Here is a 13,944-nt window from a genome sequence, read left to right on the forward strand (position 1 = left end):
GTCAGAACTGAACAGAAAGCAAAAGTTGCTTTCCGGAAAGTTTGTAAACTTTTTCACAGCATTTCACGCGAGATTACCTCATTTTCATCCGGGTATCGATGAATTAACGCATGCGCACTGACAATTGTGTCGTCGTTGAGAGCTCAATAAGCAAAGCTTGAGAAAAATATTTTCTAAGTGAGTTGAAGTGGTTATATTATTTTTAGAGGTTTGTTTTATAATACAAAAACTCACATATCATCATCTACATTCTGGCATTGATTGTAAATAATTAACGGCATAAATAATATTCCTCCTCTGATACACTGTCCTTGGCTTGAAAAAGGTAATTTTTAATGATGGAAGTCCAAAATGAAGCAGAAAAAAGTTTACATTCATAATAAAAATAATCAAAAATTTGATTCGTAAACATAAGATCTAGACTAGATAGATCTAGATATCAATCTAGATATCTAAATCCATGAACTATCGGCCTTATCAAAACTATTTAATTCACCATACGCAAAAATTAACAAAGAATAGCTGGAGAATAAAGATGTTTTATTAATCTCTGTAGTCTGTAGCCATTGAATCAATTTTCAATTTGTAATTGTATGCTTCTGAATAGACCTAGGATTAGGATATAGATTCAGCTTCTGATCAAACAATCCTGATTCATCAGTTGGGCATTATCATATCTGTATTTCTAGATTATAGATAAGTAGATCAGATCTAATTTACTCAATTAATCCTATCTAGATATCTAGATCTATAAGACAACTGTTTTGTAGGTGGTTAAGCAGTGTGTACAGTGCAGGACTAGTTGAGAGGCCCAGTCCAGTGATTCAAGCAATAATTCAAGTCCATTTTAGTTAGAGATCTAGAAATGAACTACTTAGGCCTATTGTATCTTAACTAAATTGTTTAGATCTCTATGTAGAACTGCTTTTTAATATGCCAGCAGTAGAGTCAGGGCAAATCCAAAGAATGTTGTTTTTTACAGTCCTATCCGACTGCTCACTTTGATCATAATGCTAGCCCTTATTTTAGCAGCATAGGGCTCTGGATGGAAAACACTGCCATCATCATGTTCTTAGTAGAATTTAATTTAATTTAGCCTACTTTTTAAAAACCACTGTTTAAAAAGATAATGTCAAATAGTCTTCAAACAAATTCAAATCAAGGCTTTTTGGTACTCTTAATCAAGGTAGTAACATCTGTATATTTATACTCTTCTATTATGGTTGCAATAAGATTGAATGGAAACAATTTTTAGTGGATGTGTCTATTATATTTTATTATAGGCAAAATATCTTGACCCAAGCCATAACAATTACAATAATGTAGGCTAAAGGGAACATAATGTTTTTACACTACAGTTTGATCTATCATTTGAAAAAAATGGACCCTCTTAATTTAAAAATGAAAAATGGCTATCGGATGTTTGTTGGCAACAACTAACTTGTCTTTTAAAACATATGTCAACCCTAATCATAGCCCAAAACTTGTGATATTACAATATAGTACTTTACTACCAACAATGAAAAAATACATTTAAGAAAAATCTTTTGTTAGACAGTGTTTGGGAGAATACATAAAACTGTCATTCAAGTTATCCATAACCTTCATTAATTTATACAGCATTAAAATGTTAATGGCATTTGGCAATAAGCTTTATCTGTGCAAGATAGCTAAAAAAAAATGCAATCTTACCCTGCATTGTACATACAATTAATTGATTTGGTATATTTTCTTGTGGTTGCCTCATGATAGTTGACAATTGAGACAATTATATTCCATTATGATGATCAGATTGGAATGTTATGTATTAATAATTATAATTTAATTTTCATTTTCTTAAAGAATTTTCTTTGTCTAAATAGTAATTCGTAATTTGTTGCTTTCTACTTGCTGAAGAATCATGTCTGATGAGCCAGCAGAGGTATGTACATTTCTATAAGATTTTCTATAAAATAAATGAACTTAGTTTTTGTGTGCTACAGTTTTATTCATATGAACAATATTAATAACAAACATTTACTTTACCAGTGTCCTTTGTGCATGGAAGCACTAGAAATTGACGATCACAGCTTTTTTCCATGCACTTGTGGCTATCAGGTAAATTGAAAATGATGAAATTTGAGTATACTTATTTATCTGGGTATATTGCATTAGGTTAGTGCATAACAATTGAAATTCTTAAATCTTGATTTAAATGTTTCTAGATATGTCGATTTTGCTGGCACAGAATAAGAACAGATGAAAATGGATTATGCCCAGCCTGTAGGAAGCAATACCCAGAGGACCCTGCAGAGTTCAAACCTTTAACAGAGGATGAGTAAGTTTTTAGGGTATTCTGTGTAAAAAAAATTTTTCAATGATTGTTTGAAATAAATAGATGTTTAGATACTTAAACATTGTTCTTTTGAAGGTTGCAAAACATCAAAAAAGAGAGGAAGCAAAAAGATGTTCAAAGAAAACAGAAGGCTGCAGAAAATAGAAAGCACCTAGCTAATGTCAGGTAACTATTACACTTTGGTATTCTCTATTGAGAGCTAATAGTTTTAGTTTTTTTTTAAAGATTATTAGGTACATGCTAGCTGGTTTAGTCACACCTTTTTTATTATTTGCAAATATTTGTTTGCTCTGCCAGAGTCGTGCAAAGGAACTTGGTGTTTGTTGTAGGTCTTTCTCCTCGTTTAGCAGATCCAGAGGTGCTTAAGAAACATGAATATTTTGGAAAGTTTGGGAAAATACATAAAGTGGTGATAAATCAGAGCACTTCCTATGCTGGCTCACAGGTGTGTGACATTTTAAAACTTTTTTTTAAGTCACATTCATCTGCAATAAGAGTTATCACTTTTATTCTCTGAGTTTTCCTTGGATTATGTGGTTTGTATCAGTTTTATTCACAGGAATGCAGTTTCCCATAGTTTATGGTTTAAATTATGTTTTTTTTAAATATAGGGTCCAAGCGCTAGTGCCTATGTTACTTATGTGAAACCGGAAGATGCTCTTCGAGCCATTTTAACAGTCAACAATGTTCACGTAGAGGGACGTACGTTGAAAACATCTTTAGGCACCACTAAATACTGCAGTCATTTTTTAAAAGGGTCGCATTGTCAAAAAAATGTAAGTCTTTTCCATTTATTTTAAGTTAATGTGTAAATGCAAATGGGTAACAATTTTATTTGCAATTTTCTTCTTATAGGATTGTATGTACTTGCATGAATTAGGAGAGGAAGCTGCTAGTTTTACAAAAGATGAAATGCAAGCTGGGTATGTTGTTTCTTATTTCATTTTCAGTTGTTTGTTGTTGTTTTGTTTTTTTAATTTTATATTAAAAAACCATTTGTTCTTTCAGAAAACATCAAGAGTATGAACAAATGCTGATAGAACAGTTTTTAAATGCTCAAAATTCAGCTAATAATCATCATATAGTAAATAATAAGACGTAAGTTTTTTTCCTCATGTGATGTCATAAATTCATACTATTTTTGCTATATAAAAAGATGTGTTTTAACAATAATTGACTTTTTTTATTTCAGAAAAAAGTCTGTTTCACCACAAGCTATAGAGAATTCTGAAGTTATACCATCCTTAATGGATATGACGGGTGATATAAAACATACCCTTTCCAATTCTGGGCCACTTTTACCCAATCCAATATTAACTCATACTGTTGGTGGAGCTACGAATGGGCATACTCACTTTAATAATTCTAACTCTGGTTGGCCACTTTTAGATGGTACAGGTTCACCTGCACCTGTTAATGGAACAAAATTGGATCTATCTTCATCCAACACCAGGACACAAGTGAGTTAATTTTGTTATTAATAGTCTGAATACAATTTATTGTGTGCTTTAAAGCTTGACTAATATTTTTTTCAATTTTATGTTCTAGGGTCAAAGTAATAAACCTCAGCATAGAACTAATACACCTCCAGGAAGTGGTGGGGGTAGTGGAAGTAGTCGCACAGTTGGCAATGGGCGTCTGAGAATGAGCAACTCTGTCAATGGTGCAGATGAAAATCATATATCAAAGTGCGCTATTTTTTATTATTCATTTTTTTTCTATCAAAGTAAGCTATTTTTTATTAATATTTTTTTTCTATGTGCTTTTTTAGTCTATCATTTATTTGTACAATTTGTTTTTAAGTCAAATAAATTCTGGAAGTGGAAATAGATCCCCTTCTTCTTCACCACCTGGGGATATTGAAAAAAATTCTACATCACCTCAAAATGACCAGCCTACTTTCAGAGGTCTTCCACTGCCAACACCTAATACAAGTCAGCAGTTACCATTATCACCTAGGGTTGGGGGGATAGCTACTGGTTCTTCTACAAACAATGCTCATCCACCATCAGCAATTACAATACAGAGTAGTACTCAGATGCAGGTATAACTTTTATTCTAACAAGTATGCAAACATTTTTGGCTACTAAATCATTTTAACTTGTATTTTCCATGTTTAAATTTTAGGGCAGCAAAACATGCTTTTAAACAATTAGCTGCCTATAGTATTAAGATATGTGTAGTTGTTTTTTTTTTTTTTACTGTTACAGCCAATGCAGCAGGCAGAAGTTAATACTAGTGCTATGGTTGGTGCTATTGGGTCAAATAGAAGACCAGGCATATCAGAGCCTCACAGTTCCCAAGGTCTTTCTTTTTTTGGTAATACACTTTCCAATTTATTTAAAATCAAGACATCTTACAATTACACCTTTAGGTTACTCAAGTAGCAAGAACCTTAAGCCATTTTATTATGTTTTTTTTTAGTTGTTAAATCATCTGTCAGAATTTTCTTTCCTTGATATTTAACATTTGATAGCACTGATTTTCTAGGGATGTGACTTTTCTGAATTTGATATTGTTTTTTTGAGTTGCACATTTTATTTAAAGGAAGTGTTTTTAAAATGTTACTGTTCACCTTTACCAAGCCATGCCTTTTTAACTCAAATATTGGTTGTGTTGTTGGTACAGGCTTATTTAGTTTCAGTTTTTAAGCTGTTAATGTTAGCTACTCCCTAACCAATTACCTGGGCTTAGTAAAAATGAACAATATTTTAGTAATATTAAAAGACGAATACAAATAGATTAATGACAGTTAAATTTAGTTTAATGTTGAAAATGACAGTTTTCATTAATTACATGTTCATTATACAGAAATTGTGAAATAAAATCTCTTTAGAAGGGAGAATTTGCAATTTAAAAATTGTTCAACTGCTAAAATGTAGTAAGGATTATCCAAAATGTTTGTATATGGTCTGACCACTTCTGTCATAAAAATGTTTATTCTGCATGCAATACATTATCCTTACTTCAATGCAAAAATCAGTTTAATTTCTTTTTCATGGTGCTTATTTTTTCTGTTTATTAAAAAATGAATAATTTATTTAACATCATATATGGTTAAAGCATATTTGGATTATTTTTATTTTACAGAAATGCCAAATGTAACGCTAGCCAATCAAGAAATGGCTGATACTCTTCCAGTATCCTCCAGTACAGACTGGGTAGCTGCCTTTAGTTTTAAGAATAAAGAAGTACCACCAGAAGATGATCTAGGTATAGTTTATCATGTACTACTTTATGTCCTTTTTATTTATTTTTCTATTATACTACATTGAAGTAATTAGTAGTAAATCCACAGCATACGTACGCAGTCTTAAAAAGTCTGGAATTAAGAAAAGCGAATTTCAGACTAAAGAATAGCAAGCTTTTAGCAGGATTTTTTTAAAAGTCTAGAAGCTAGTTTTATAAACATAACTTGTCCATACTTTTCCAACTAACAAAAAGGCTATACTTGAGTGAATTTCCTCCTCTTAGATCTAGGATAAATAAGTCAAGGTTACTCAACAACAGCAGACCTAAATTAGTAGATTACTTTATTATTATTCTTTTTGAGTAAATTAACTTTCAATATTATGCCTAACTGATAGGACTGCTATTTTAGTAATTGTTTAATTGAAAACAATCCACTCAGATCGTTAACTAATTACATAAGTTTAGTGTTGTAAACAATAGTTTCATAATGTTAATTATTTTAATAATTTAAAGTTGGGTAGTGGGGTAGGCACCATTACAAAGGTCATTTACTGTAAATTTGGTTAGAAAAAGTTCAATGTAAACATTAGCTCAATTGCCTAAAATAATTGTCATCATACTGTATCTGAAGCAATTGCCTAAAATAATTGTCATCATACTGTATCTGAAGGTGGAGGTGAAGAAGATCCACCAGTTGTGAGAGTAGGGTTTTTGGTTGGTTATATGAATGTGTCTGTATGTATACTGTAATACACATTCAGTCCGGGGATTGTACCATGTTATCGTCTTCTTTAAAATCGTAGCCTGGCACAGTTTAGTGAAATCAAACACACTGTACTTATAATGAGGGTACACAAGTTGCATCATTTTATTAATTAGTCGCTAACACAATATCTGGAATTTTTACAAAAATAATCTGGAATTTTATTTTCAAAATCTTATACGAAGCCTGTATATAGATAGTTGTGTTGTCAAAGATATTCCTTGTTTAATTTTTCAATTTTTAAAAGTGCACTGTTTTTTGTTTTTTTTAGGCTTTGACCCATGTGCAGAATCATTCAAAGGTCTAGCTGATTTGATTGAAAAAGAAAATGGAATGCAACAACATTATCATCTTTCACTTCACCAACAGAATCGACTAGGTTCGCCACCACAAAATAGCTACCCTCCACACCCTATGCCACAATCTCCCCATCAAAACAATACTCTTCTCAGGAGCCTGCCACCAGGTTTTTCTATCTCACAAATACAACAGCAACAACAGCAACTGCAACAGCAGCAATTTTTTAGACATGGTGAGTTAGGCCATTTTAAACCTTTATTAATGTCAAATTAAATAGCTATGATGCTGAAGTATAAATATATGTATGCATTTTCAAAAATTATCTTTGTTATTACTTTAGCAACTTGCACAAGCAACTAGAGTGGATCTATAGCAATAGAAAAGGATGAATTAATCATTTACAATGCTGAGATGAATTTATCATTACTTTGCCAAGTGTTTCTAAATGCATTGTTTTTCTATTATGGCAGATATGGCAAACTCAAAAATGCTTGATCTCCTACCCCAGTTTCCTATAAACACACACCAGAGATTTGCTCCTCTTCATAGTTTTCATAATTTGCCCATTGACCTTCACACACAGCAGCATCAACAGCAGCAGCCACCTGCAGTAAGTTCATTTTTTAATAGTGAAAGTGTGCATCCTTAAATAAATTGATAAAACTACTGCTTGATTTTCAATATGCTCTGTGTTATTCTGCATTCATACAAAAGGCTAAATTCCATCAAAAAATTTTGGACATTAGGCCTTGTTTCCATATATAAATAATTTAAACTTCCATTTATTGAAAAATGGGCAAATGTTATTAACATTGCAATAAAAATGTACTCTACTTCAAAATTGTTTCCAACACCTTGGCTTTAAAGCCAGTGAAATGATGGATTTTTCACTTAATGAATTTTCCATTTTGTCCCCAGCGTGATTTATACAGTATGAAAGACATGCAAGAACAGCTTCGATCCATGCTGCCAAATATAAACATCAGCTTTGGTTCTTTTCCTCACCAGCAACAAGCTCAGCAGCAACAGGTTCCTACCTCCATGCACTTTTCACAACAGAGTCAGCATTTAAATAAAAGTAAGTTCAGTTTTATATTTTTGCAACCACAAATAATTAGCATTATAAAAATATTGTGTAGCTTAATCTGAAAAGCGTATCTTTATCTGAATAAGCCACAAAACAGATTATACTGGTAAAGGGGTAGTCCATAGCTGGTAGTTCTGTAAAAAAACATTTATCAGTGAAGTAATGTTTTTGTATATTTTACAACAATAGTATCTATTTAATACTTTTTGTTTTCATTTGAATGTTTAAAATTGGTCCTGTGAAATTCCTGTTTAGATAGAAAAATGTGTGCCTAAATACTCAATTTGGTAATAGCATAATATATATTGTATATTCTGTTTGCCAAAAGCTTAATTTCTGGTCATAATAAGTTTATACAGTTATACTGTATGACTGCCACAATAAATCTGGGGAAACAGTATATTTTTAAGTGTTCTTTTTACAAGCTTTAATTTCCTTCCTCTGTCTTTTGTCCTCCGTCATGGATCAAAACTGCAGAGCGAAATTTCTACCATTTCGAACAGACCACTTTTCTGAAACTTGGCACTTAGGTCAAGATCTGATGACAATGCCATCTGACATTAACTTTTTTTTTTTAATGTATTAAAATTTCCTACATAAAATACTATTTACCATGTTATTATACAGACAATTTTCATGATCATTTGGTGCGCAATGGTTTTTGGGCATGCAAATCTATTGTATTAAGAAAGCACAGGGGGGAAAATACATGAAAAGCTTCTGTTTAATAATGCTCTAAAATGGAGAAAATAAATTATTTTCTTTAAATATGTAATATTGAACTGCTATTTTAGATAACTACATTTGTTTCAAACTTGACACTAAAAATAAAACATGGGTCAATTCTAAAATTCTTTAATGTTATTCAATACATAATATAGTGACCCACTCTTTTCAATTCATCTTAGTTGTAGTAATTCGTTATTATATTTATATTCACAAAAACTTGTTATTAAGACATATATGCATTTTTTGTCCCTTTTTATTTTTTTAAAACTTCAATGCTATAGTTTTCATAGATAAAGCAAGTAATTTATTGTAATAATTTTAAGTGTAATGAAAATTGTATTAATTAAAAACCTCCAAGTGACTGTTATTAAAATACAAAAAGTTAGATGTATTTAAATCTTAAAATAGGATAAAATCCTGGACTATCAATTTTATTTAGGTTGGCCACTGTCCAGCTCTCCAGATTCATCTCCATGGAATGATCCAGCAATAGTAAGCACCAGTCAGTTTACGGAATCTGCAAGTGTGTATTCTTTAAACATAAACATGTTTTGTTCTAGTACAGGGGTCTCGAAACTTTTCAGTCCGAGGGCCACATTAACTATCAAATTTCAGTTCGGGTGCCAGTTTCTACCAGAAATGTCTTTGATTTTTCTGGGTAAAGTTCCTCAGCCATCACCAACAAACGTTTTTTCCGTGGACAAATAGATCTCTGCGGGCCGGATGAGAGGACCTCGCAGGCTGCATCCGGTCCGCGGGCCGTAGTTTGGAGACCCCTGTTCTAGTATTTAATAACTGTTTGAATAAGTAGAAATTATAATTACTAGTGAGTAAGGTATTTTTTAAAATATGTTAAATACTAGTTGTCAAACTGGGGAAAATATAAGAAATTATTTATATGAGATGTTTGCTGTTAGTACTAATGAATTTGGCAACTTAATTATTTTATTTTAAGTGTATGGTTAAACATAAACTTTTTCTTAACAAAACAGATCTGTTCCAAGACAGTACCCCACATTGGCTTAAATCACTTCAACAGTTAACAGAATCTGATGGCCCAACTCATAGGTTGCCATTTGTCCAACAGTTTCCCCTTTCTGGAGCAGGGGGCTGGCCCCCTCACACTCACAATCCTCCTCCAGGCTTCAGAACAGCAGGTCTTAGCAATCAACAAACTACAGACACTCATCAGATGGCAGAAGGTAGAAACATTTGTTCTGTAACTCTCTTTGACAAATTGTTACAACAGACATTTCAAAGTTTGAATGTTGTAAATCAATAGCTGAATTTGCTATCATTTTCTTTATTTGATGATTTTTATACAACCAATTAAGTTTTGTTTTAATCTAAGTATGTCTGTACATTTGCAGTTGTGGTCTTAAACTTCACTTTTGCATTTCAGTTCTCCAGTAGAAATCACAGACTATTCTTGGCAAGATAGAAGCTGCAAACCTTAACAGTTCTGCAAACTATACATATATATATATATCAAAAATAATGTTTAGGTTATCAGTTAGTGTTTCAGGCGTCTTTTTTTTTAATTCCCTGTCTTACCATTTTAAAATATTTCAGATTTTACATCCCATAATTTAGTCAGTAACCTTTTTTGTGAAAGTTTTACTTAGGGGAGTATGCCATTATTTTAATTCCTGAGATTATCCATGACACCCACCTCACTTATAGAGTTTATTTAGTTAAAAAATAGATTGGGTCTCATTAATTCTCTTTATCTCTAACTTCTGTAATGGGATGAGATAGTCAATAGCTAATGGACAACATTAATATTGTTAGTGTGTTTCTCTATTTACAAATTTTAATTAAAATTTAAAACTCCCTACTATGCTATAAATGGTTTTATAACCAATCCCTATTTTGCAATTTTTATAAATAAAACTTTAAAAGTAATTTATTCTCTGAATGAAGAATAATGATTTTAATTAAGAGTGTAATGATACACTGAAATGTTCTTTAAATATAAAGTATTTCCCTAGTCTTGCATCTTCAAAATGAAAATTACAAAATGGTAGCTCAAATATAAATTATTTCTTCATAATTTTAAGAAAATTACAATCATTAGAAATACATATAAAACTACTAGACCTTATATTACTCTTAATTCCACAAAGTGGCTATTCTACTAATATTATTACCATGTTTTTTTGTCTGTGATGAAATCTTTAAAAAACGTACTGTAAAAACTGAGGAGGCTCAGATATCAGTATACAAATGTATTATTAGACTCCTATGGCTAAAATGAGGTCATAGCTGTCGGCTAATTAATGACTTAGCACATGCACACACAATAAAATAGCCTTTAAACCTCTAGCGAATGATGGATGCTGGTTTGAGAGTTGGGAGTGGCAACATAAAATGCCTTTTCTTATACTGGTTTATTTATTTACTTCGCTATTGTGTGGCTAGGAATGCTCATGTGAAGTATCAAGCAATGAGTTAAAAATAAATTAAATGCAGTAACAATTAGTTCAAGCTTTGTTTGGTTCTTTTTAGCTTTAATTCCATAAATTCCTCCCAAACCATGCACGAATGTGTTTTGAGTACATTTGTCATCCTTGTTTTTTTGTATAGCTTGAAATGAGTATATGTAGATGACCTAGTCAGTGAGACAGCTTAGTTAACATCATTACTGGTATGTTTCAAAATGCTGCTAAATATTTAGGGTTTCCATACCAGCATAATTTCAAGTGTATAGTTTAGATGTATCAGTTATGTATGTTTAATGCTATGCCAACAGTAAGAAAGATAAAACCTGGGTTGTCTTATTGATAATTGTGGGAACCATTTTACAGATCAATTAAGTACGACAAAATGATTCCTAAAAGGTGCTATGCAAAAGAACTCAAGTGGATACTTAATTCTTTCTTAGATCTCCAGTATGGTAGTGAAGGGTTTTAAATATTAAGTTATTAAGAATAATTGATATTTAACAAACCATCCGTACAAAGCCCACAGCCGTTTTCCCCTGATAATCATTCAGTTAAAAAAAAAACGTATTTATTTTCTCCATATCTTCACAAAATAGCAACTTTTCTTTGCTTTCATCTGAATCATTTTATATCATATAGACAAGCAACTGCTAACACGAAATCACGTCTGTTGATTAATCAACTTGAAAAGCAAACAAGGGTAAAAGCTTAACATCCACGGACATGTCTGCTATAAGCCGCTGAAGAGTATTATTAGACAAAGATATTTGTTCAACAAAAATAAAATTAGGCTCCGCTACAAAGTGAAGGGACAAAGCTGTAAAATTACATGGAAAATCTATAGATATATATAATTCTCTTCATGGAGACCATAGAAAACACCACGCAGCTTAGCCACCACCCTCATCCCCCCCTGTCAGGTGAGCTGTAGTTCACCCCGAATGTTTACAATAGAAGTGACGGCTATTAGGGGCAGATAAATCAGTTTTTAAAAAATTTGAAACTAAGAGGAGGTAATTATAACTTATGCTTAATCTTTTCATTGTCGTCACGGACGGCTGCTTTCACGAGGGGGGGGGGGGAGAATAATCAAAAATATAAGCAAAATATTTTCAGTCGCAGCATTGGTAGCGTTGAATTTAAAAAAAAAAATGAATTACTGAAAAGTGGAATCTATATATATAATTCTCTTCATTGGGACCATGCGAGACACCAAGACGTAAGCTCAACAGACTATATCACTACCACCCCCGCCAGTCTGATGAGCTGTTTTCAATCGTAGTGACGGCTACTAGGGGCAGATAATTTAGTTTTTAAACTATTTAAAACTAAGGGGAGATAATAACATGCTCTGCTTGCTCTTTTCATTGTCGCCTGTAAACTGTCGTCAGAGACGGCTGCTTTCGCGGAGGGGGGGGGGGGGGGAGTGGAAAATGAGGGTGAGGATAATTGGCCTTCACTAGCTACTGATAGTGTTTTAAAGCAACTATTTTCAGTCGCAGCATTGGTAGTGTCGAATTTTAAAAATTATGAATTACTGACAAATATGTATTAAACTAAATAGCGGCGTACGCTACGTCGCAGGTCAGCTCGTATTAAATAATCATTGAACGGAGTTAAATCTTAATAAATAGAATATAATGAAGGAATAAACTATAAAAAGTTGACTGACAAACTTGTTTATTAAGTAACTACATGCTTTAATTATTTTTTACTGAACTACCAAGCATGTACTGTAAATCTTTTGCTATCATCAATTAGAAAAGCTTTGTGGTGTGGTGCATTGTTAACGAAGAAAACGGCCATTTTCTGCAGCCATGCTCAGAAATTATTTTAGAAAAAAAAATGCTAATAACAAATTTATACGATGTCAGAATCGCATATTAATTTTCCAATTGCTTAGTTGTTTTTTAAACATTTAGAATATTTAGTCAGATTCATTTTTAAAATTTCACTAAAAGCTATTCAATTTAGCACATTTTACGGGTATTCTTTAAGAAATAGGGCCTACGTTGATACTTGGATAGTATTCAATCGATAAATGAGATGTGTAATTTCTAATATCAACAACTACAAAATTAGGCAGAATTACAGTTTAAAACTTACTTTTTAATTGAAGAGCCCAGTGCTAAAAGTACTTAAGTCACATTTTTGTGAAAATCAAACCAAGCATTGATCGTTATTCCTCTAGTTTAACTTTAACTTATAAACAAATAGTGATACTGAAGAATTTATTTAATTTGCTCTTCCAAACAAACAAATAATATAAAAACGTAATGTTTCTTAGGAAATTTTAATCTTTGAACTCATTTTTCTCAAAATGTTGTTTTTGTGACTTAAGTACTTTTAGCACTAAGGTCTTCAATTGCGCTAGCATTATTACTATACGAGCCCTTTTTATTATACAAAATATGAAATGAAAAGTTACTATATTTGGGCGACGTTTTTTTTTCTTCGTCCAATTGACATACATATTACTTAAGTGTGCTGTATAATAAATAACATAATAAGTAAGTGTACTTGGGTGTAGCCCTATCACATATGTAGAACCAGCTGTTTAAAAATGGATATAGAAGTATTTGAAGGTCTATAACATTTTCTATTTTAAAACGCAAGTGACAATTTCGACCAGCAATACTACCCTTGCACTATTATTCCTAGTCACCATTGGGTAGCAAATAAGTAGTCTATAGGACACAGACCATTTAACTGTTCATTATATTATTGGTTATTATTCTGTATTTTTTAGATCTAGATTCTAGTCATATCTACAGGCATAATTATGTTAGGTGCAGGTTTGATTGTGAACCCCTGCACTCTTCCGATTAAACATATTATAGGTATGAGGTTATTAAACTTCTAAGTTGTTCACCGTGAAATCCTTATCACAAGTAGTTAGCTTTCATCAGAAAACCTATTTTTTTGTGTACACTATTACTATTACTTAAAAAGTGATAAGACCATTTAAAATATATTAATGATACTTATTTTTAAGTTTGGAAAAAAAAAAGTATTATCTATTAGTTACAAACCCCCAAACATGGACCTTTTTAGTGGAAAATTGTTTAAAAACCACAAGCTTCATTTCGTTAAC

At 31.8% G+C, this 13,944-nt stretch overlaps 2 protein-coding genes across 6 annotated transcripts in view; one reads left to right on the top strand and one right to left on the bottom strand.

Annotated features, from left to right (window-relative positions):
• The window catches only part of LOC131950413 (sodium channel modifier 1), a 37,878-nt gene that overhangs the window by 8,548 nt on the left and 15,386 nt on the right, over positions 1 to 13,944 (bottom strand). The window lies entirely within an intron of this gene.
• Positions 80 to 10,887, top strand: LOC131950410 (CCR4-NOT transcription complex subunit 4). 5 transcript variants are annotated; one of them, XM_059312539.1, is made up of 20 exons: positions 80 to 177; positions 1,863 to 1,921; positions 2,029 to 2,097; positions 2,205 to 2,317; positions 2,411 to 2,500; positions 2,633 to 2,780; positions 2,947 to 3,111; positions 3,191 to 3,258; positions 3,344 to 3,433; positions 3,528 to 3,795; positions 3,884 to 4,023; positions 4,139 to 4,379; positions 4,546 to 4,654; positions 5,426 to 5,548; positions 6,562 to 6,822; positions 7,061 to 7,200; positions 7,509 to 7,668; positions 8,846 to 8,929; positions 9,399 to 9,608; positions 9,809 to 10,887. In XM_059312539.1, the coding sequence occupies exons 2-20, from the start codon at positions 1,901 to 1,903 to the stop codon at positions 9,817 to 9,819; spliced, it is 2,511 nt and encodes an 836-aa protein (XP_059168522.1). In that variant the 5' UTR covers positions 80 to 177; positions 1,863 to 1,900; the 3' UTR covers positions 9,820 to 10,887. The 5 variants fall into 5 exon arrangements, with proteins under 5 accessions (XP_059168522.1, XP_059168526.1, XP_059168525.1 ...); XM_059312543.1 differs by having other exon boundaries at positions 7,599 to 7,668; XM_059312542.1 differs by having other exon boundaries at positions 118 to 177; positions 1,897 to 1,921.

The sequence above is a fragment of the Physella acuta genome, unplaced genomic scaffold (genome assembly GCF_028476545.2).
Source record: "Physella acuta isolate Inbredline_101_S28 unplaced genomic scaffold, ASM2847654v3 ptg000760l, whole genome shotgun sequence".
NCBI classification, from domain to species: Eukaryota; Metazoa; Mollusca; class Gastropoda; family Physidae; genus Physella; species Physella acuta.

Bases quoted from the DNA above. Each gene is read 5' to 3' on its own strand.
- LOC131950410 (XM_059312539.1), top strand. From the start codon at position 1,901: ATGTCTGATGAGCCAGCAGAG. The intron at 2,318-2,410 runs GTAAGTTTTTAG...GTTCTTTTGAAG, and splicing joins AAACCTTTAACAGAGGATGA to GTTGCAAAACATCAAAAAAG. The intron at 8,930-9,398 runs GTGTGTATTCTT...TTAACAAAACAG, and splicing joins TCAGTTTACGGAATCTGCAA to ATCTGTTCCAAGACAGTACC.